At 38.5% G+C, this 22,245-nt stretch overlaps 2 protein-coding genes across 3 annotated transcripts; one reads left to right on the plus strand and one right to left on the minus strand.

Moving 5' to 3' along the window:
* Window positions 1-686: 686 nt before the first annotated feature.
* Window positions 687-15,874, minus strand: bcas1 (brain enriched myelin associated protein 1). 2 transcript variants are annotated; one of them, XM_085444034.1, is made up of 16 exons: window positions 15,638-15,874; window positions 15,424-15,483; window positions 15,134-15,218; window positions 13,123-13,502; window positions 8,045-8,224; window positions 7,043-7,102; window positions 6,730-6,765; window positions 6,243-6,458; window positions 6,035-6,121; window positions 4,168-4,209; window positions 3,964-4,029; window positions 3,639-3,677; window positions 2,878-3,000; window positions 2,676-2,756; window positions 2,129-2,347; window positions 687-1,728 (listed from the first exon to the last, which is right to left on the minus strand). In XM_085444034.1, exons 2-16 carry the CDS (start codon window positions 15,463-15,465, stop codon window positions 1,648-1,650), a joined length of 1,737 nt encoding a protein of 578 aa, XP_085300160.1. In that variant the 5' UTR covers window positions 15,466-15,483; window positions 15,638-15,874; the 3' UTR covers window positions 687-1,647. The 2 variants fall into 2 exon arrangements, with proteins under 2 accessions (XP_085300160.1, XP_085300159.1); XM_085444033.1 differs by lacking the exons at window positions 2,676-2,756; window positions 6,035-6,121.
* Window positions 15,875-17,266: 1,392 nt separating this feature from the next.
* pfdn4 (prefoldin subunit 4) lies at window positions 17,267-22,015 on the plus strand. Its single transcript, XM_085444009.1, has 4 exons — window positions 17,267-17,349; window positions 18,732-18,839; window positions 20,145-20,285; window positions 21,560-22,015. The coding sequence occupies exons 1-4, from the start codon at window positions 17,323-17,325 to the stop codon at window positions 21,689-21,691; spliced, it is 408 nt and encodes a 135-aa protein (XP_085300135.1). The 5' UTR covers window positions 17,267-17,322; the 3' UTR covers window positions 21,692-22,015.
* The last annotated feature ends 230 nt before the right edge of the window (window positions 22,016-22,245 follow it).

Consider the following 22,245-nt stretch of genomic DNA (forward strand, 5'->3'; position numbering starts at 1 on the left):
CATTACAAATATATACAAGTGTGTGACAAATTAAAGGAAAAACAAACAAAAAAGGAAAACCATTTCCAAAACACACTCCCTAACTTGTTTTTTTGACCATGGCAGCGCGTTAGCCAGCTGTCTAGCATGTTAGACCACTCATTCAAATGGAAAACGATCTGTTGACTGCGAAGGCCACAGAATGCGATTTGAATTCTTGTACATACTTGTGGCTCGAGGTGCCATCTTGGGAGAGGCCACTCCCAACAGAAGCATTTAATCATAATAAAGGGTTAAGATGGCTCCCCATAATCTTATAATGATTTGCACTGTCTCTGCCCTATGTATAAATGTTGCCATGCAACCACCAGATCCTCTCACCAAAGGGGTCATTGGATCAGGTTTTTCCTTTGATTTGTCAGAGATCTTTATGAACATGAGTCAGACTTACAGTATTTGGCTTAACACCCAGATTGGGTGTAGCGGGATACGCTACACCTTTGCTGCACTCTTATATGCATAAAAATGGTTGCCATGACATTGCTCATGAATAGAGGCATCTTTTATTTATTTATTTTTTGGCCAGACTTGCCTGGTCATCTTCTTCTTTGTTTTTTAAATTGCTGGAACATCCAATTATTCTTGATAACACTCCTCATGCTTTTATAGCTTACATTAAAAATGAAAACTCTGAAGCAAAACAGGCATGTGGTATATTTATTTGCATTTATTGTCTTCAGGATAGCTCAAGTTTCACATACACACTACATAACGACAAACTACAGCGTCACATTAATTGCACATACGCCTGACACAGTTTACTTACACCGGAAAACTTTTGTTAGTTGACACGACACAAAGTGCTAAAATCAAAATAAAAGCTTCTCGGTTGTGATTTATGAGTAATGCAGAGCATACCACAAGGACACATTTGCACAAAGACACAGTTTCAATACCTCGGATGCATTTTTAAGCATTTGTTTAGTATTTACAATCAGTTCCCCAAAGATCAGTAGAGATTGTGATGTCCCATATAAGCTAAAAGATAGCTGTTCTGGCATGTACCTTTTTGTTTTAGTCCACATATAACTTGCATAGAGTTCAAAAATCTGCAAGCACACTCTGCTATATAAACTTTAATACTCCTTAGACCAGCTCCATTAAGAGCATTTCTATGACTCATATCTACGTCCTTCATGTTAACCACTGCATTACCTTAACTGCGTGAATTCTCTGGTGTGAAGTGTAAAAATAGAACCTATATGACATTGAGTTTTATCGATTTAACACAAAATAGTTGTTCAAGGCAAAGCATGGCACTATATATTGCATAAGCCCAGTATGTTAGATTGCAAAACAGAGAAAAGTCATTTTAAACGTCTGTAGAAAATGTCACATTTATGTGACAAAAAATATGTCCAAACAACCTCTGACCATTTTAAATCTCCACAAGTTCAACTCCCTGCTAACTGTTCTGTCCACTTTCCTTTATTCTTCCAAAACCTTACCTTTGCTATTGTGACTTTTAAGCAGTAACAATTAAAAAACAAAGTAATCAAAGTAACTCAGGGGATTCAAGAAGGTGATAAGAGAGAAAAAGAAGGACTGAGTACAAGTGAGAAGGAGGGAAGGAGACTGTACAGGAAAACGTAAGGGTTGCTTCTGGTCTCATTTGGCTTTCTCAGCTCCTTGAGCAGCGGTCAGTGGCTCTGTCTGGACTCCGGCGTCTGTAGAAGGACGTTTCTGAGTCTACAGTTTGCAGGGAGAAAATGGTACATTTTGTTGCAGTGTCTTTAGAAAATGCAACTCGTTCAATATCTATTTTTATTTAATTTTTGTCTTTTATAAGCTTTAATTGTTTTTTTAGTTAAACAAAAACTTTATTAATTTCTTTCACAGGCATCAAATGTATTAAATTGGACTCTGACTAAATTTGTTACATTTAAGTAACGGTAACTGTCCTATAACTAAACTGCATTTCCAGATGTGTTATATCAGTCCGCTTGGTTTTCAGTAATGTGGAGCCTACACCTTAAGTGTCTGCTGCCATCTAGTGGGGATAATACAAAAATACTTTGCACTATGCAATGATAAGGATATTGTGCATGTTTCTAATGTTAATATTTGGGGAAAGTAATGTTCTTCTTACCAGATTTTTAAAGAATAGCTGAATGGAGTTCCTCTTTTCCAGTTTTTTGGGCACACTGGCTGCATCATCGCCAGCTTGGGAAGGCACAGAGGCTGGTTTGTTATCTGCAGCTTGCTCTGAAGACTTGGCTGCCACTTTAGGTTCCTCCTTGGCTTTCACTGCTTGAGCTGCCTCCGCTGCTGCAGGCGGGGTTGGGGTCACCTTCTTGGGCTCAGCAGCCTAAAAGTGTTGCGGCACATAATGAAGCATTCAATTATTTTAGTCCTTGACAGGCTTGAGATTCACACACCGGTGGCTCATACACTTCACTCGTTAAGTGCAGATGGACTTTGAGGTGGCACATGAAGTGGGATTAAAATGTACATCTGCTGTTAGGATATGACATCATGCGCAACATCACGAGTGACGGTGACATATGCTCAAAGATAACAGCAAATGGAGAAAAATGCTTGTTTAGAGCATGTTTTAATACCAGACGTAATTGATGAAATTACTCTGGTTAATAATGCATCTGTTTGCAAGAGGCAACGTATTTTCATGTATTTACCAGTCCAGTAGTTTTCCTGAGGAGCCGAGCTCCACTTGTGGAGACTGCCTGGACTTTTGTGGTCATGTGATCTAATAGCACCTCAAATTCACATTAACCTGTTACTTACCATTCTGTAATTTCACCACAATTCATACCTAATGTATTTCAGAGTTGTTTCTTTTCAGAGATCTTATAAATGTTTATGGGAATAGGTTCTTACTTGGGGCTTGAAGAAAGAAAGGAATGGGGATTTTGAGGCGCTTTTCTTTTCTTCCTGAGCAGGTGGCGGCGGCTCTGGTTTTGCAGCAGCCTCCTGGGTGCCAGCTTTTGAGGAATCCACCGTCTTTAACCAAAGCAGGAAAAAGAAAAATATGTATCATGAATATTTACTAAAAAAAAAAGGGAAAAAAATCAAAGGGATGCTCATCGATTTAGGTGACAGAGTGAGAGTAGGAGCTTCCATCTGTGACATGAAAGAGGAGGTAAAGCAGTAAAAAGATATCTGTGATCAGAGTAGAGAGACAGCGTATAATCAGATCAAGATAAGAACTAGTGAGGAAGCCCACATTGTCAAGCGCAAAAGCCAAAATCTGTAAAGAGGAAGAAAGAGGAAAAAGGCAAAGCCCACCAATATTCACTTTACATTTCAAAGATGTCCACTTTTAAAGAAACAGCTAGTTAAACATTTTGGGAAAACTTTAATTCTTCAAGAAAGTAAGAAAAGAAGAGTCACATAACCCCAGATATCTGGGTTGATTGTGTCACGGTTGAACAGTGCAAGGCTGCAAGGCTGCTTCCTCGTACTTGTAGTCTTTCTGCTAAAGCTCAGTCAGCCATCTTGGTACTTTGGCCTCACACATAGTGTGATTATCAATGTGACTCATATGGTTATTTTATAGCCACTCATCTCCCCTAACTATTAAAAGAAACATAAGAAAAGAAAAAAAAGCTTTCCCAGAACATTAAACACCACTAATTTACCTCAGTTTCTACCACTGGTTGTGGTACCTCTTCCTTTATCTACAGAAAAGGGAGAGTTATTTGTTATATCCTGAATTGGAAGAGCGTAAATAGTGATAGTCATTAAATCTTATATCGTACTCATTTTGTGCCATAATGGGGGTTGTTTAATCTGTACAGTTTGGGATGTGATGCGATACAATTATTTAAAAAAATGGATGAATTACAAAGAGTAAATGTGGGAAATGTTATGGTACCATATAAGTGTGGCAACATTATTGCAGAGGTGCCTGCAGAGTGAAGAAAATCAGGAATTAATATTCCTAAGCACTTCTTGCTCATTTACCTGCACTTCTACAACAGGCTCTTCCCCCACTGCTGCTGCCTCCTGAGGTTCAACCTCATTTTGAATCTAAGCAAATAGAAATGAATCTTTACATACAAAAACAGCTTTGGAAGAGGGTACGTGGTGTAATCAGAGGCTCAAAAGACCATTCCACTCCCTAAAAGAGTACAAAGCCCCAAGAGTGAGAAGTTGCCTTTCATTTACCTGCACTTCTACAACAGGCGCTGGCACATCCACTGGTGTCTCCTGTAGAGCAAAACTGTTATTTTATTCTGCACAGATGCAAATTGCGATGAACATTTCAAACCCTGTAATTAACCATAAAGCATGTTTGTTATGTAACTCAGGCAAGATGGTTTGTAATTATCCAGTCGTCTCCAGCGAGGCTTGTGTGCGGAAGATTCATGTTCACATCTTAATACATCAATGTAACATTCCCTGAATGCAGCTGGGAAGATTAAACAGGCTCGAGTTCACATGTAAGTTTACACCTGGCTGTACCTCTGCTCCTACAGCTGCTGTTGCACATGACTGATTGTCTGCAGGACAGCGAAATGCAAAAGGACTTCAGAACCTCAAAACAGATGAAAAGTTGTATTTATGGACTACTCACTATGTTAACATGACAATGAATGGTGACTTGTATCAACTGGTTAAGGAAGTTCAAATGCATTAGAAGAGTCAGAAAGAGCTCCACACTGTAATGTCAGCACAACCCAGAGGTGTAATTTCCAGGGGGGTTAGGGAGGTTATGACCCCCCCCCCCCCCCCCAATAATCAGACCCAGCCAATATAACTCCCCCAATAAAATTATGAATTATCTTGCATAAATAGGCTGTTGATTCTCTTTACTCATTTCCATTATTACCAGCAAAATAGTTGCATGTTTAATCATCTGGGAATTTACCCAGATTTATTTATTTATTTAGACAGAGATCTTGACCCCCCCCAATGTTCAGCACATAGTTACGCCCATGGCACAGCCCCACAGCTCCTCTGGCATGAGTCCAAAGTGCAGGACAAAACCAGTTTATAGATTGTGTACTCCAAACCACTTTGATCGAATCTGGGAGAATCTTAAAATATTCATCAGGGATATTACTTGTTTTAGTTTATTTTACTAAGTAGAAGTTTGTTGTTGTTTTGTGTGTGTGTGTGTGTTGTAATCTATTTTACTCACTTATGTTTAGTTTGATTGTTGTAAATGTGATTCTTTTTCATGAAATTTTGTCTTTTTAATTATTTCAGATAGCAGTTAATTTTTTCCTCCACTTACTGTTAGCGCATGTATGTTGGAAATTTTACCCATCTTCATGTTGTTTGTCTGTTCATTTTAACTTTTTATTTATTTATTTTTTGTTTATTGCTGTCTTGGCAGCTTGTAATTCTTCAGTATGTAAATGAAAGGTGTTGGGTTGAATTGGTTGATCTGTGTTTAAATATGGGACAAAATCCAGCAAGAAAAAAGAAAAAAAAACATGGATGCTCAAAAATGTAACAACATAACGATTTGATCTTGTAAATTAAAGCCTTTTTATTTTAAAATACACATGTTGTTTATTTTGGCTCTACGGAAACTAAAATTAAAAAAAGAAATCTGTTGTAGTTATGCCCTATAACACCTTCTCTGGGCAGCAGCTAAATGTAATGGCTTCTCGTTGAGCTCACAGTGATGCAAATGTGACTTAACAGTCAGTGCGGTTAAAAGAAAGGAGATGCAGTGTTGTGGGTGAGCATTTGTGGTGCTGGTGGGTGCTGATGAGCCTTGTTAGCCCTTTGTCCCTGCTTCTGCTCCTTATGCTGAAGCTATGATCTTTTATTTTTGTCTTTATGTATTATGCAAAAACGTAAGGACGACGTCATTCTTCTTATCTTATTCTCAACAAATAAGAAAACCTGATTCTCCCAAGAGAAAAGGTTTCAGCACAGGACTAATGCTACTTCACAAAACTATAGCTCCGATTAGGAAACAGTAAATTGCAAATTTCTGGTGCCTCTGGACAAATGAGCTCTTGTTCGGTTAGTAACTGATGAGCCATGGTCAGTTTGAGAATATGATCATTTACTGTACCACTGCTGCAGTCTTGCCCGGGGCTTTGGCTCCACTTGCTGAAGCGCCATTGCTTTTGGAGGTCTTGACTCCTAGCAATACCTCAAACTGACATACAGTATGTTTCACACTGTGTTCTCATTGAACATGCAGTGAGTGTCTATATGAATAGCTATTCCTTAAAATAGTGATTGGATCTTGTAATCTGCAGTTAAAGCTGTTTGTTTACCTTCTGGCGGAAAAATTTGCTCAGAGTATCTTTGGCTGATTTTCCTTTCGAGGACACAGGCTCCTTTCCAGCAGCTTTAGGTTCTTCTTTCGCAGAGGCCTTTACAGGTTTGGCAGTTGGCTCTCCTTTGATTTCCACTTTCGGTGGCTCTGGAGGTGGGGGTGGTGGGACAGACATTCCTTTGGGTGCTGCAGGCGGTTCAGATATTTGTGCAACCTATTGAAGAAAGAGAGGGGCTGTTAAAGCAATGGTTTACACAGCCCTCTTAAACTGCAAAGACATTTTTGATGTAGCAGTTTTGTCAGATATGACATCAGCAACTGTATTTCCTTCCAGTTTCACCCAATAAAAATGCATTGCTATGTAAAATGAGCAAATAAGGCATCATATCCGGAAATTAAATAAACTCACCATGTGCAGTAAATATATACATTTAACGTGAAGTGCAATGGTTATGGGAATCAAAACTTATGGGTTATATGCTCACAGTAGTGGTTGCCGCTGGTTGGGTCTCCTTCTGGGACTATTTTGCAACAGAAAAGAAAGCACTTATAAAAAAGGTTAAACTGAAGCAAACAAAGGATGCAAAAAAAAGCTTTATGCACAAATTCTGCAAAAATAAATCACCTTTTAAAAATAAATGTTACTTTTTAAATTCAGGAACATCCTTAGTTCAAGCAACAGAAACAGAACAGATGAGGGTGTGACAGCTCATTGTATAGCTGTCTGTATTAGATAATCAGAGATATGGTTTGATAAAAGCAGCAGAGAGTGATAGGTTAAAATGAACCTCTGTTCACCTTGTCTTTAGCGGCATCGGGAGTAGCCGTTTCCTTTTTGGACGTTTTAGTAGGGGTCACCTGTGCAACAGAGGAATAAAAATGAACCGTCTTAATTTTTTGTGCCGTGATCCACATAAAAACACAAGAGAAAAAAATCTTAATCTTTAAATGTGAACTGTGTAAGCATTGTGGAGCTCTATGTATGTGGCGGTTAAGCAGTGTGAAAAGCAAAATGCCAGGGGATACAGTTGATGAGACAGAAAAATAATTATTTGGATAAAACAGAAGCCTTTCATGAATGCAGACATAGGCCTTTATGGTAAGCTAACTGAGGCCCACAGAGGTCCCTGACAGAGCACATACAGTACATGCGCTGCCATTGTGACAGCCATTGTGCTCCGGAGATGGCGTAGGCCTGCCCTCGCTCTATCTTCACAAATCTCGACTTCCAACCGCACAGGCCTCCCTTGTGAGCTCACACTATGGGATGAACAATAGGCCACCACATTCCCGCATGTTCAAAGACTTGATTAGCATGGGGCTAGGGCAATGGCAACTCTTTAAAACGGCATGAATCCAAAAGACAGCATGATGAAGAGGAAATACAATAGCTGCTTGTTGCAACTTTTCCATCTGGCACTGTCATGATGGTAGATTTCGCTACGGTTACACTTAATGTCATATACAGTTATACCGCCTTCCCACATCACTACATAGAACAAAAAAAATCAAAAATACACACAAACTAATGAAACATTTTCAATGTATTACTACTTATTACTGCTAAATGATTGGAAAAATGACCACACATCTCACTTTGACTGGGGCACAACTGGAAGACGCATTAACCTCATTTTATTTATTTTTCATTTTTTTGCCTGTTTCTCTTCAGAAAAAGAAGCAGATAAAAAAAGCACATATGTTCTTTCCCTTTTCCCCCAAATAGTCTAATTTGACATGATAAACAGGAATAGCAGGAGCATAAAAAGTCACCTTAAATTGCCAAATGATGCCACTTACTAGGGTTTTGAAGAAGTTCATAACTGGATTCTCTTCTGGGTTACTCTCCTCTTTGCTTTCCACGGGCTCACTGTCTCCGTTGTCAGTTTCAGGGACGTTTTCTTCCTTGGGACTGGAGACTGGAGTCACCCTCTCTGGCTCCTTTAATGATTCAGGCTCGTGGTTTAGGTTAGCCGTCTCCTGTACACCATGACAAAAGAATTCGCCTTTGAGAATTATGTTAGAGCAGAGCGGAGCTGATATGTAAGCAGTGAGTGTCTTAATCGCAGTATTGAGATGGGAGCACAATTCCAACCATGCCTCTGCCTACTCGGGGCATTGTCAACAATCACCCTTTTATTAATGTGTGTGTCCCACCCCTCAGTCATTGATATTCAACAATGTGTGAGAGTTATTTCTCGAGAAATGTCAGGAAAACCAAATACCTAGCTATGCCCGTATGGTGTGTGTCTATAAAATATGTGAACTGAACCAATGTCAATTCATTTATACATTTTTTGCCTTTTCTTCCAGCAATCTTGATACATTATTTTGGCCCAATTTATTATCCCATTAGAAACTGTAGAGGTGGCCTATTTTGCTTTTCCATATTTTCTGTTACAAGCACCAAAATAAATGTTGCCAAAGTTTCAGTTAATGAGACCAGCAACATAGACAGGTCACACAGGTCAGCTCACAGTAGCCAGACCCACTTTCTACTTACGAGGGGCAGCCAATCAGAAGAAAGAAGGTTTAAATCAGAGGAAAGAGAGCATAAACGTTTGCTCTAAGTAGCGGATGAAGTGAGGAACACGAGGGCCCTTATTTTCAGCACTATAATGATCAAAGTGTATGTATGCCTACATGCAGCCTATCTCGTCCTTAAACGAATGTGGCAGTCTGAACAAGACTTTGTATGAACCCATGCAGTGATTACTAACATATATTTGCTTTTTAAAAAGATTTATTCTAAATACCAGTTCTCTTGATTTTCATATACTGTATATAACGTTCAGTTCATCCTAGCCCTGTGAATGCATTTGCTTAATGAATGTTGCCCACACATAACTGAACAGTTACCAAAATGTACAGAATGAAGAATTACAAATAAATCTGTATCTATGTTATATATCTAAGCAGATGATAATTAGTTCTGGTAAAGCTGAAGATGTTTTTGATGACCATCAGGATTGTGTGGACCCTGTGGCAAGTACTGCTAAATTTTATGTAACCGTAAATGTATTGTGGCTGCTATTAATCATTCCTGTATTATATACAGAACAGGTAAATAGAGGGATATTTGTTTAAAATGTAAATGAAGGAACCAGCTTCAGATTAAATGACTGAATCCAGCAGTCATATATATATATATATACATATGTATGTGTGAAAGTGTAAAAAACCAAGACTTTGTGTGTAAGAAGACTAGACATGTTAGATAATCTTCACTCATTTCTTTTCACTCTCTTTATATTTATACACCACTTTGCATTTAATCATTTTTTATTCTCTTCTTTATTATCTTAATTGTCAAACTGGCTCTCTGTCAGGGAGTTTCTTTTGTCCCGTCTTCTCTCTGTAACCCCTAACCGGTCACAACAGATGGCTGCCCCTCCCTGAGCCTGGTTCTGCAGGAGGTTTCTCCTTGTTAAAAGCAAGTTTTTCCTTCCCACTTCTATCAAGTGGGTGTTTCCCATAAGGGGTCGTCTCATTTGTTGGGTTTTCTCTGTACAATATAAAGCACTTTGAGTAAGTGTTGTTATTTGGCACTATACCATTAAAACTGAATTGAATTGAATAAAATCTCTAAGAACATAAAGCACAGAATGAGCACAATATGTCCCTTTAAGTATTATTTGTCATTAAACACAGTATGACTGAAATAATGAATGAATGAGAAAAGGAAACTTCAAATTAATATTTCCGTGTCTGCTTATTGATCACTGCTCATTCATAATTTATTTGTTTGTTTGAAGACTCGTGGATGTCAATAATACGGAGGACTGGTGAAATTATCTTTCAGTCACCAGGCTTGTTGTTTTTCTCAACAGCTATAGGTGACTGAAACCTAAGAGGTAAATGTTCAATGTTTGAGCTTGTGACTGAGACGCCTTAAGGAAATTCTGTACATCACATGTTGAATCTATCCGGTTTGCACCGCCTCTCATGCGTCTCTTCAGTATCACTCTCCACCTAGAGGTGTATTTAACTTCTGGCCTGGGAGTGCATCGCCACACTTTGCCACAGGCTCATCAGATGGCAGTTTAAGAATCTTCAGAGGTGAAATGTTCATTTTCAGTTGTCTCAAGGATGAGAAATAGTGACTCATTTTTATTTGTTCTCTACTATCTTTCCCAGGCTATTTGGAGAAATAAAACAAAAACAAGGTTGGATTATCTTTTTAGGATTTAATCCCAAGGCTCACATATAAATCACACATGACAACATCTATCCTTGATCAGCATTCTCCAGGGCAGTATTCTCCTCAGTATTCTTCTTAGACTAAAACATAAGGCTCTAAATCTTCTGCGGTGTCCTTCAGTTGTTAGTTCTTCAAGTTTGTTTAAATTATTTGTAGGATTTCTGAAAAAAAAACAAACCCTAACCCTCACTGTTACCATCTTCTTTACAAAGGGCTTGGGTTCTCGTCCTGCTTCCTCTAAGATTACAAGGGTTTGTTCAGGTGTGTCATGGCTTTCATTATCTTTAGATTCTTAACCTTTTCTATGTCACTTTCTTCTACAGCTTTTTCAGAACTTGCAACCTCTACCTCTCCTTCAGTAGATAAACCTTGGACTGAAGTATTCTCCTCAACACTGTCTGCCACTGTTTAAGCTTGATCTGAAAAAGCTTGTTCTGAATGGGAAAGACGCTCTTCATGTTCTCCAGAGAGAAGCACAAAAGCTGTTGCCACAATGTCCTCTTCTTTGACGGTGCTGTTGTTATCCACTGCAGGCTCCTGAAGCGTGGTTCAAATTGTTGATTCTGTTTCTATCTCAGTTATCACATGTTCTTCAACTTCGATGTCTACTATAATAATCTCTAGAATACAATGTGGATTGACTTCAGTTGCTGGAGATTTTAAAGTAGCTTCAGGCTTCTGCAACATTAATTTCTTCTTTGGGACAACTACCGAACATTTCTCCAGACTCATTAGTAGTTATAAGGCTAATATTGTCTTGCTCACTTATTTGTAGCACATCTTCAGCTGTGGTGCATCATCAGGAGTGACCTCCTCATGGGCCAGATCCACCTTAACTAGATTTCCATTCTGAAAACGGACAGCGGCTTCTTTTACAGGCATGTCTTCATTTACGGCTGCGGAGTTTGGGTTCTCATGAACAACCTCAGAGATTGTTTCCGTCACTCCAGTCACAGCCTCTTTGTCTAGGGAGGTAATGTCATTTGCTTCCCCAGTCTCAGGAGTGACAGCATTAGATTCGGGTTCAGCAGTTTCAATCAGCACTACATCAGCTGACTTGTCTGCAGCTCCTTTACTGTTGTCTTCAGTAATTGCTTCACCTACTCCCAGCTCTGACGCAATTACTGCGCAGTCAGAGGCAACTGCCAAAACTGCTTCAACACAACTTGCTGCAGCTTTTGGAGTGGTGGAAGTGAACTCCTTTGCCAGAGTTTTCTCTCTCGTCTGTCCCTCTACAACAGTATCATCTTTTGAGTCAGATTTCTCAACCCTCTCTGCTCTGAACGTTGATGTTTAATCTTTTAAAGGGTCTCTAACAAGCTCCTCAGCTTTGCTAATGGCATGTTCACTCAGTGTATCCTCCACAGTTGTGGCTGTAAAGTCACCATCACCCATTTGTGTTGAAATATCTGCTTTTATGTTGCTAATTCAATTTTTTAATGTTCATTCATTTCCGTCTTGATGGTCAATGTGAGTTATAACGCCAGCTTCCGCTCCACTTGTATTAAATTATGTAAACCAACATACAACTTGTGTTTATTTCCCAGGGCACTCATGATAATCGTGTGGTTGATCACGAGTAATCAGAAAAATTAGTCATGTAGTGTAACATGCTTACATTTGTATTTATTTACTTGCTTATTTAGTTGTTTGTTTTTTGAAATAAGCGCTATTCTACATTATGTTGCCCATTGTAAACAAAGCTAAAAAAGCAAAAAAACAAAAAGGAAAAACATAGTTAAATGCATAGAATGCTTGGTGTGTTGGACTACATTACATTGCTAAAATGATTTGGAGTGTTTGGCAGGCTGACAAAATAAAATAATTTTCTTTGCACAGCTAAAAGTCGACATCAGGGAATTTTGATTATGCCAAGTGTCTTCTGGCTATCTGGTCAACTGATAATTGACAAAAACAGCACAACATAAAAAAGTGTGCCCCCCCCTTTTTAGACATTTTCAGGAAATCCCATGATAAGATCAAAACTAACAATGTGAGCGGCACATCTTTGTGCTCTCTGAATTTCCTGTCGTGGGCGTCGGCGTCAGTGCTGCAGAGGCCCACGCCCACTAATCTTTGTCAAAGACAAACAACGTGTGACATATTTATCTTGTTTTATTTATTTATTTTTTTAAAAAGGGTTATACCCTTGGGCATATGCACTCCTGCTTACTCTGTTTTAGTTAATGTTAGCTGCAGAATGATAAAATAACATAATTCAGAAACACAACACAGTGTGTGTGCTCGCTCTAATAAAGGAAGGTGTGTGGTTCCATTTTATTTTTTTTTAATTAAGGGCAAGCATTGTATCTGCTATATGTATTTACATTATTGTTGTTGTTTTTCAGAATCAATGGAGGTCTATTGCACAACATGAGCATTATCATAATTTACCATAATTGATCAGTTTTTAAAACTTAGCTAAAGACTTTTCCTTTTCCCATTGCTTTTAATTGATATGGCAACATTACCATTACCTTTAAAATTCTACTATGAGTTTATTTGTGTTTTTGCATACTTTCATTGCAGTTCATACATCATAGATTCCAGTGGCCATTCATCCGTACATTAGAAAATCCTTTTGAATTGCCCTTGTGTGTAAAATGTGCTATGCAAAGTAACCTGACTTGCTCTGCTTGTCTCATCTGATGAGAATAAACATGAAAAGTGCCCTCACCTGCTGTGGCTCAGTGGGAGGAACACTTACATCCACTTGATCTTCACTCTGTGTCTCTTTTTCTTTCTCTTCAACAGTCTCAGCTTCAGCTTTAGGTTCTGTTTTCTTTTTGAACAATTTGCCAAAATGACGACGACCTCTTTCTCCTTTGCTTTTCTTGACCTCTTCCTTCTGGGTGTTGGTGTCAGGGTCTTCAGAAACGGCTTGGATTTTGGTGTCAGAGGCTTCAGAAACGGCTTGAATTTTGGTGTCAGGAACTTCAGAAACAGCTTGGGCAATATCAGGTTGACACTCTGATTTGACGATCACATCAGTTGATTTTATGGCAGAGTTTAAAGAGTGGGCCTTGCCATTTTGGCAGACTGTAGTTTCACTTTTACCTGAAAAATAAAAAAGTGGCAAAATAAGCAAAATGCCACATACAGGAAAAACATTGAAACAAAGGACTGAAACTATTGTTAAACCCAGGCTAAATTTCTTTTTTTTTTTCAGGAAAAAAATTACTATAAAATAACAGTTGGACATATATGCTTAAAGACCAGGCAGCAACATTTTACCACTGGGTGTGTTCAGATGTTTTCAGATGTGTGGTGGTGCTTTTCCTTTCTTTCTTTCTTTCTTTCTTTGGATATTTTGCATTTTGCCAGGCTGCCATTGTAAACAACAATAAATTACTTGTCTGTTTAAATAAAGATTACATGGACTTACTATACCACCTAGTGGTACAAATTGGCATTGCATGAAAGTGCAGCCCAGCTCTAGTTCCATTTCAGTTGATATCTCTTCAACACAATATATAGAGATTTTAAACCCAAAGTCTTAACAAGTGCTTCACGTCATAGCTTTAGTTAATTTGGGGAAAGTGTTTTGTTACTTTTAACTAAAGGAAACTACATTAAGCACCTTTATGGACACCGACAAACTCAACAAAGTGATCCTCAAGGCCCATAAATCTGGAAATTGTGGAGCTTGGCGAAAAATGTCAAAGTCATGTGAACTCATAGATAATGCTTCACTTTGCGTCCATGATGTGCTAGGCAGTAATAGGAGCACATTCACCAAAGGCTAATACCACAGCAATGCAACATGGAACGTCAAAGCACATCATTCCTGTTAAAATGTATCAGTTCCTCCCTGCGACATCTGGACCTGGCAACATCATTTGTTGAATCTTGTAAATACTGCACATAGTTTTTTTTTTTAGCTTTGAAATATTTATTTAATATTTTGCAGCTTGAATGACACACCTTATTACACCTTAATTAAATGTCTATTACAAAGCGATTTCCTGATTCTGATTCTGGACCTTTTCTATGAACTTCCACCTTAACAAACATCCCCCTAATGAGTCAGCTTAAAAGGGTCAAAATGAACATTTCTGGGTTTTATGGAATTTATTTTTAAACATAAGTGTCATTTTGTTTAGTATTAGCCCATAGAGGGATTTTTACTTCTAGCTTAAAGAGAATTTCAACAGTTGCCATAAAATTCAGCAAAATTTCCACGAGCTAGTAAACACGGGCAAGTCAGTGTGAGAACGTTATCTCAGGAATCAACAGTCAAGAGCCATGGGAATCCCACAGTATTTTATTTTTATAGTGAAGACACAAACCACCACACCTTGACAAGTCAAATACTTGCTCCTTGTTAATTCCTGAGAAAACACCTGTGGTTTACTCAGACACCGTGCAACTGGGAGTCACTGTGTTTGCAGAGTATTAAAAGGATTAAAGGATTAATCACCACTAATAAATTTGTAAAATTAATTTGCTTTTTTTCATTGAAGGAGAACCTTAAAGTATATCAGCATAAAGCGTGATACAGTAAAACACAACAGTCTGACATTAATAAAATTCATTCTTAAGTAAGAATTTAATTTGCCAGTGTTGAGCATTGATTTGCTCATGCTTTACAGTGGCACCACCACTGTAGATCAGGCAGAACATCATCACAGATTGCTTGGATGTTATTTATCCTAAGAGAAATTAAAAATAAAATAAAACTCATGTACCATTAATCTCCAGTCCGCCAGACGTGACTTCTATAGAGATGCCATTCACGGTTCCATTCTCATGCTTTTCAGGAATTGTCCCATTCTGTGAGTAAATAACAACGTCAGCATTGTGCTTTCTAGTCTAGATGGGTTATCTTTAAAGAGAAGCAGAGTTTTTTTCACCTGTCACCTGTGCATGCTAGAGTTTTGGAAAAGTGTGCATCTTGTGACTGATGTCAACAAATATAGAAAATGGCACGTGCAACTTTTAGCCTGTAATGTCTGCCATGTAATTTGCATTGTTTTACCTTGGATAGCTCTTCTATGTTTACTGACTGCTCGTTTCCCATCTTTTTCCCAGTTAAGATCTGCAGGTTGCAATAGAATTAAATGAAATAGAAATGTCATATTGTTATGTTGTACTGATAAGCAAAGACAATCTGCAAATAATGGTTAACATCTATTAAGACTTTTGCAAAGCCATTTAAACATTTTAATACTGCTTTCAGTGAAATGTCTTACCTTGTTACTTGACTTCCTTCTTAAGGATACGGCGTGTCTGTCTGAGATGGACTTCCTCCTTTTGCCCAACTATGTATATAGACTTTTGTTAACTGGACACTTTATGTGTGTGTCAAAATGGGTGGGTCTGTTTTCAAGTTGGCAGCTGGATTTCCTCTGGAAAAAAAAGAAAGTGCGCTGTATTGGTACTTTGATCAACTCACAGTAATCTCCATGTGGCATCCTGAACATACCCTGACGAGATCATAATGAGGTGTGAATCTGTCCAAGCCTGCTGTGATAAGGCGGTCCAAACAGTTTGTTGACCAATCTGGCGGGGACCTAACAGGATGTATATTAAGGATACTGGTCTGGCAAGCATCCACACTGACAAAACCCAAAATAACTATGTTGGCACTGGTTAATTTGAAGATAACACTTTAAGCATTTTTTCTTACTGATTTAGTTTTTAAAGATGCAGTTGATTGATAAAAAATAAATCTAATCACACAGATGTGCTTTAACATACCCATTATGTTGTTTTGGTATTATGTGATAAAAAAAGAAAAGAGGTCATCAAGGCGGGTAACAAGTTAGATACTATTGTTTACCAGTGTATGTCAATATGGTATTGAAGATGAACTCATCTTTATGTTTTTTGTTTTTTTTTGTAACTAGGCCATGATAATGCTGACAAAGGCTTTTGTTTATTGGATTTAACTTCTAGAAGTCATTTGACTCCTGGAAGATGTCAACCAAAGTATGTGAAAGCGTTTTATCACAAACAAGCATGCTTAAGAAACAAACTAAAAAAGACTATAACATGTGCACTATTTATTGACTTTATTATGGCAAGCCTTGGAATCCATGAAAACAATGGCTCGACTGTATCCTATAGACTGCATGCTGAGGTGGGAGTTGGATTCCCCTGTTTGGTGACTTCATGCAAGGCCTGCAGCTGAGGGGCCTCAAGAAAACTCTTCATGGTGCACCAACGCGTAACAGCCTACTAGGTATGCTAGTGGCTCCTACAAAGTTAGATAAAGACTGCTGACTTTGAGACAGAAAAACCTGCATATTTATGATTTGTTTTTCACTCAGACTAAAATGCCAGTGATGCTACAGGTGGTGCATTGTAATTCGGTCTAGACAAATATGAATTTCTAGTCTTCTCCCATTACAGATGTATTCATTAAATATTTGAACTTGGGTGCAGTACTGTGTGCAAATATTTACAGAACAGCAGTTCCGGTTGGCATAATAACTTGTTTGGCGTATTGAAATGGTAAATGGCCTGTATTTGTATAGCGCTTTTCTAGTCCCTAAGGACCCCAAAGTGCTTTACACAACCAGTGTAAAGCACGATTGCACATTTATTGAGATAATTACCTACAACAGAACAAAAAATGGCTGAATTATTTTTTAAATAAGTCAAATTTCAGCTTCTAGATGTAAATGTAAGGGAAAGCATCTTGCGACATATCTAACTATAGTTACCAGAACATGAACTCAACTAAATAAACAAATCAATCACACGAAAACTCAAAAAGAAGGGAAAGAACTAAACAAACAGTTTGAGAGAAGTAAACACATTTTCTGGCCAACTTGTGGGGGTCAAACTCCAGATCAGGCCTGCTGATAGGTGGCAGTGTCGGGATATTTATCCCGCTGAGCGACGCTGCGGGTGAACAGTCGAAGAAGCAAAGATGGCAGCGACCATGAAATCATCCGTGGTAAGCAATATTTTTAAACAAAAATCCACTTTTTTGTCTTGCATATGCGTTACTCTATCGCTGTTTTAACAGGGGATGCAGAAAGAAGGTGGCATCGTGTATGTGTGCGAGTAAGACGCCGAGCTTTCTCACGGCGGTGATATTTGAAAGCGCCGTCACACCCTCGTGTAGCTACCGTAAAGCGATATCTCCTTGGGTTAAAACACTAGCTCGACATACGTTGTAATTTTGCAGCTGTTGTTCGTGCGAGCTTAACAACTATGTGGTGAAACAATGAGCTCAATATCCAGATCAGGGCAGTGGCCGCTGCAGGTGATGGGACACCCAAGCTAGCATGCTAGCAAACAAAATAAAAATCGGCCTGTAGTTAACTGTCTAAGAAACGACAAGCTAAAGCAGTATATGTCCCCAATAAATGACCAATACCCTGCTCAGTCTCACTCAGTTTATATTTAAATGTTTCTGAGGGGCCAACAGCACAGTAGGATGACCATATCACAACAAGCCAAATGTGGAGCAAATAGTTTTCATGTGTTGGACAATGTGGGTTACGCTAATGCTAAGAGGGCAGTCTGATAAAGCTATGCGGGTTGCAGAGGATGTGACTGACGGGTACAAATCTATATGCACCTTTACAACCAATTTTCCAGCTGTTGCTTTTTATTTTTTTAATGCAATGGTCTTGGTTGGCAGTACTTGTTTAATATTTGTTCTGGTGTTTCATCTGCTGTTCCCCTCCTAATAATCTTTGTGTTGAGGAGGGATGCGCTGAATAAATTAATTTTAGCACTGGACAAATCAACCAGATTACATGTATTTGAGGTTCAAATGAAAAATGCATAGTTTATTTATTGATTCTACTCTCTCAAAAGGGAAATTGCAGTCTAGTGCCAGCAAAAACACACCACATAACTTTTATTTGTGGTAGATTTCGTTATATAGTCAGCCAAAAGCCAGACCTGTGCTGTGGTGAATTGGAGCCAATTCGAAATGTAGGACAGGAGGTGGAAAAATAAAAACATTGTGCAATCCTGCATAAAGTAGGCCACTTGGTCACTCTAAATGAAACTGAATACAGCTCTTTGGTTTTATTCCTTACGCTTGATTTAAAACAACACCACCACACATTCTTTATTTATAAGGCTTGCTTTAATCTTACTAAATGCTTCTCCATTCATAAGGTGGTGGGTCTTTTTTTTTGTTTTTTCAGTTAACACAGCATGTCTTTGTAATGCTTGTGATTTCATCTTTGGAAAAGTTGCTGCTGATCAATACTTATAACTCATAGCAGAATAAGTTAAATTCTGTCAGCGCATCTAGGATTGTCATGTTTAACAGGCTAAAATGAACTGCAACCTCAAGTCATTTCTCCTTGTTTGCAGGCAGTTGAAGATGTGAATGTAACGTTTGAAGACCAGCAGAAGATCAATAAATTTGCCAGGAACACGAATCGGATGACGGAGCTGAAGAATGAGATATTGGAAAAGAGGGTGAGTGTTACCGGGGCTGGGAAGACATGTTTTATAGTCTTATATCCGAGCAAGGATTTAGCGTTCAATTAAATTTACAAAAGTCAAATTACACCCAGATGTGAGTTTTTATATCTAGATAAAATTATTACATTAAATTCAAAATGACAACTGGCACTCTGATCAGGAAGATTGAACTGGGCTAATGACTGGAGGAGAAGTCTGACTATTTAGCTTTTTATTTGAATGGGCTTGTGTTTGAATTCAACACAAAGTAGACTCATTCCTTTGTCACTTGTGCACTGGTTTCACTTTCTAGCCTAGTTGCTGGAAAAGTGACTTTAATTAGTTGTCATTATGGAAGCTAAACATTGTGTTGCTGGTGAATGATTGACGAATATCCATGGAGATGTTTCTAATGATCTTACTTTAAAATTACCCCAGAACCGACTCAATCGATGTTCTCATGTCCTGGGATCTCCTCCCAGTTGGATATGCCTGAAATGCCTCTCCGAGGAGGTGTGCAGAGGGCATCCTAATCAGATGCCAGAACTGGCTCCTAATGATCAGCAGAGCAGCAGCTGTACCAAGTTCCTCCTGAGTAACTGAGCTCCTCATCCTCAATCTCTAAAGCTGAAACCAGATGCTGTTATGAGGAAGCTCATTTCTGTTGCTTGTACCTGATCTTGTTATAGGTCAGTTTAAGAACCAGTTGGCCAGGGAATTGACAGCTTCACCTTTATGCGCAGCTCTTTGTCAGATAGCTGCAGATGCTGTTAGTCCCTCCATCCTAGATCTGAAGGGTAATGCATTAATGTTGTTCTTCTTGTGAGATTTAAATCTTGCGAGATGTCTTTCAGGCATTCCAGAATAAAGGATTCATTCAGGATTTTGTAGAAACATTAGTAGATGAGTTGTTTGCCTGCAGTTGTCAAATTCCTTTTGACTTCAGTAAATCATTACAGTATTGAAGAAACGCAGAATAAACCTCAAATCCTTCACATTTGTATTCTAGAGAGAAATGTATGTGAAAAGTTTGGCTTGCACCATATTCTCAGCCCCTGTGTTGTCCCTGTGTGTTGTTACCCACATCCTCATCAGCTGTGGTCAGCTGTGAGCTGCTAATTTGCTGTGTATACCCCCCCCCCCCCCCCCCCCCCCATTCGCAACATCAAGATAATTTAACATTTACAGTTCATCCAGTTTTGTTGTTTGAATGATGCATTACACAAACCGATCTTGAACTGTGATGCTAAATGACGCCTAAACTACCGAGGTTTATTTGCAACCACCTCAAACTGACTGACTGTGAATGTCTTCGTGCAGAAAACTCTTCAGAACCTTCAGGATGCCAGTGATGACCTAATGCTGTTTGACGACAACTCTCTATTTATCCCTTATCAAATCGGCGACGTCTTTATAAATCACTCCCAGGACGAAACGCAAGAGATGCTGGAATCCGCAAAGGTAAGTGTAACGCAGACGGTTTCTCAATACCTTTTCTAAATCACTGTCTTGTGAGCTTCTTTTCAAATTTCAACGGCTTTTATCGATCACGGTTTGTTTCAAAGACATTCCTTTCTGTAAACACAAAGATTTGTCCTTGTCGTGTCATTCCTTTGTAAGTCAGCTTATCAGTACTGGAGGCCAGTGCAGTCCCAAAAAGTTGAGGGAAAAGTGAATTTTGCATGCTTTTTGCTTTCTCGAATGTGTTGTTGTGCAGAGTTGAAAATATCGTTGCATGCACAACATTCAGAACTCATCTAAACAGACTCACTGAGCACAGTTTGACAAATGTGCCTGTTGTGTAGTTTATAATTACTTTCAGAAGTGCGTGGACAAACAGTGCTAAATGCCTGTTCATTTATACCTACTGCTTACTAGCCATGAATCACAATTCATCAAAACTGTGTCATGTGTTTTGCAGATATGAATATCTTGTTTGCAAAATCTAATGTATTAATTCCAAAATCTCTTAAGACCAAGAATTTCTTCATAAATCAATAAGGATTTTGAGTCTTTTCATCACTCAGACCTGATTTAGACTTATACATTTATCTGATAATACATAATTTAAAATAAAAGCATTTGTTAATTGAGAGTATTTTTAGAAATGCTCCACTGGGTAAAGGATTTCTAGCAGTCCTGCTGTTATGTCCAAAAAGCAGTCATTGTTATCTGTGCCTGACAAGTATTCATAATTCAGTTCCCTTTCAAAAATTCCCATTTTACAAAAAGTACAAGTCTAAGTTTCAAATTTAGGTTTGAGAGCTTCCTGACGCAACTTTTGGAAAGACGTGTAGCAATGGCAGTGCTCTGTGGCTGCTACATGAGAGACGTTAACCAACAGGGACTTCAGATTAAACCTTCTCCCTTCTGTAATTTCCATTATGTCTCCATTTGTCCTTGTGTTGCTGTGACTTTATCACAATAGGACATACTGCACAGCCCTGAACTGATTGATTGAAAGGAGTCTGCTGCAAAGCTTGAATGACAAATGTGTCGAAGACAGCTCAGTCATTATATCGGCAGATTATATTTTAATGTGGATTTATATCAGTCATTTTAGATGATTTCTTACCTAAAATGATCTCTTTTAGTGTTTGGAATGTGCTTTTGATGACATAAATAGAGTCATTTGGTGAAATCGGTTTGGGAAATGTCTTGTGTCTGTTGCTTGCCTGCTGTGGGGAAATTGAACTGGCTGTTCTGTAATTGGAGTTTCTGTGTTCTGTAATCAGGAAACACTGGAGCAAGAGGTCCAAGACCTTGAGAAACAAGTGTCAGCGATACAGCAAGTGTTGAGTGATCTGAAGGTGCAGCTTTATGCCAAGTTTGGTAACAACATTAACCTGGAGGCAGATGAAAGCTGAGCAGTGAAATGGACTTTGACAGTTGCCCCAGTTTGGACTTTTCCACAGACCTCCTGTATCGGCTTCACAACACCCCCCCCCCCCCCCCCCAAAAAAAAAAAAAAAAAAAAAGATTTCTTACGTTTATTGGCATGAATGAAAGATGCTACCAATGTGTCTGCAGTTTTGTGTTGTCAAACATGATCACAAGGTCATCAAACAAATGTTTTGCGCAAATGAATAAATGTACTTCATTTCTAATGAATTTCAAGTGGTCGCATAATCAATTTTTTTTCACTGAACTGATTACAAATTTGCTAGAAATTAAAATATTACAAAGCTCTTTGTTCTTTTTACAGAGTCTGAAATGCAGCAAAAGGATTTGTCATTTTTTTACTAATGTCAAAGGTAGGACAAAATGTTTGTGACACACTGGTGTACTCGTCAATCAATAATTTAGAGTACACTGATTTGTACTCTTTGCAAAGTTTTGACGTCATTCTCATCAATCATTAATTCATTCTGTCTGAGAGTTTTCGAGTTTGAAACGATAAAAAAAGCGCGTTTTCAGCAAA

Source organism: Copadichromis virginalis, linkage group LG20 (genome assembly GCF_057382275.1).
Source record: "Copadichromis virginalis isolate Kocher_CV1m ecotype Utaka linkage group LG20, C_Virginalis_male_GT1.1, whole genome shotgun sequence".
NCBI classification, from domain to species: domain Eukaryota; kingdom Metazoa; phylum Chordata; class Actinopteri; order Cichliformes; family Cichlidae; genus Copadichromis; species Copadichromis virginalis.

Excerpts from the sequence above, each read along its gene's own strand:
- bcas1 (XM_085444034.1), bottom strand. The coding sequence starts at position 15,465 with ATGGGAAACGAGCAGTCAGTAAACATAGAAGAGCTATCCAAG. Across the intron at positions 6,122-6,242 it reads GCAAATTTTTCCGCCAGAAG|TTTGAGGTATTGCTAGGAGT; the intron begins GTAAACAAACAG and ends ACTGTATGTCAG. Across the intron at positions 4,030-4,167 it reads CGCCTGTTGTAGAAGTGCAG|ATTCAAAATGAGGTTGAACC; the intron begins GTAAATGAAAGG and ends CTATTTGCTTAG.
- pfdn4 (XM_085444009.1), top strand. The coding sequence starts at position 17,323 with ATGGCAGCGACCATGAAATCATCCGTG. Across the intron at positions 17,350-18,731 it reads CGACCATGAAATCATCCGTG|GCAGTTGAAGATGTGAATGT; the intron begins GTAAGCAATATT and ends CCTTGTTTGCAG. Across the intron at positions 20,286-21,559 it reads AGATGCTGGAATCCGCAAAG|GAAACACTGGAGCAAGAGGT; the intron begins GTAAGTGTAACG and ends TTCTGTAATCAG.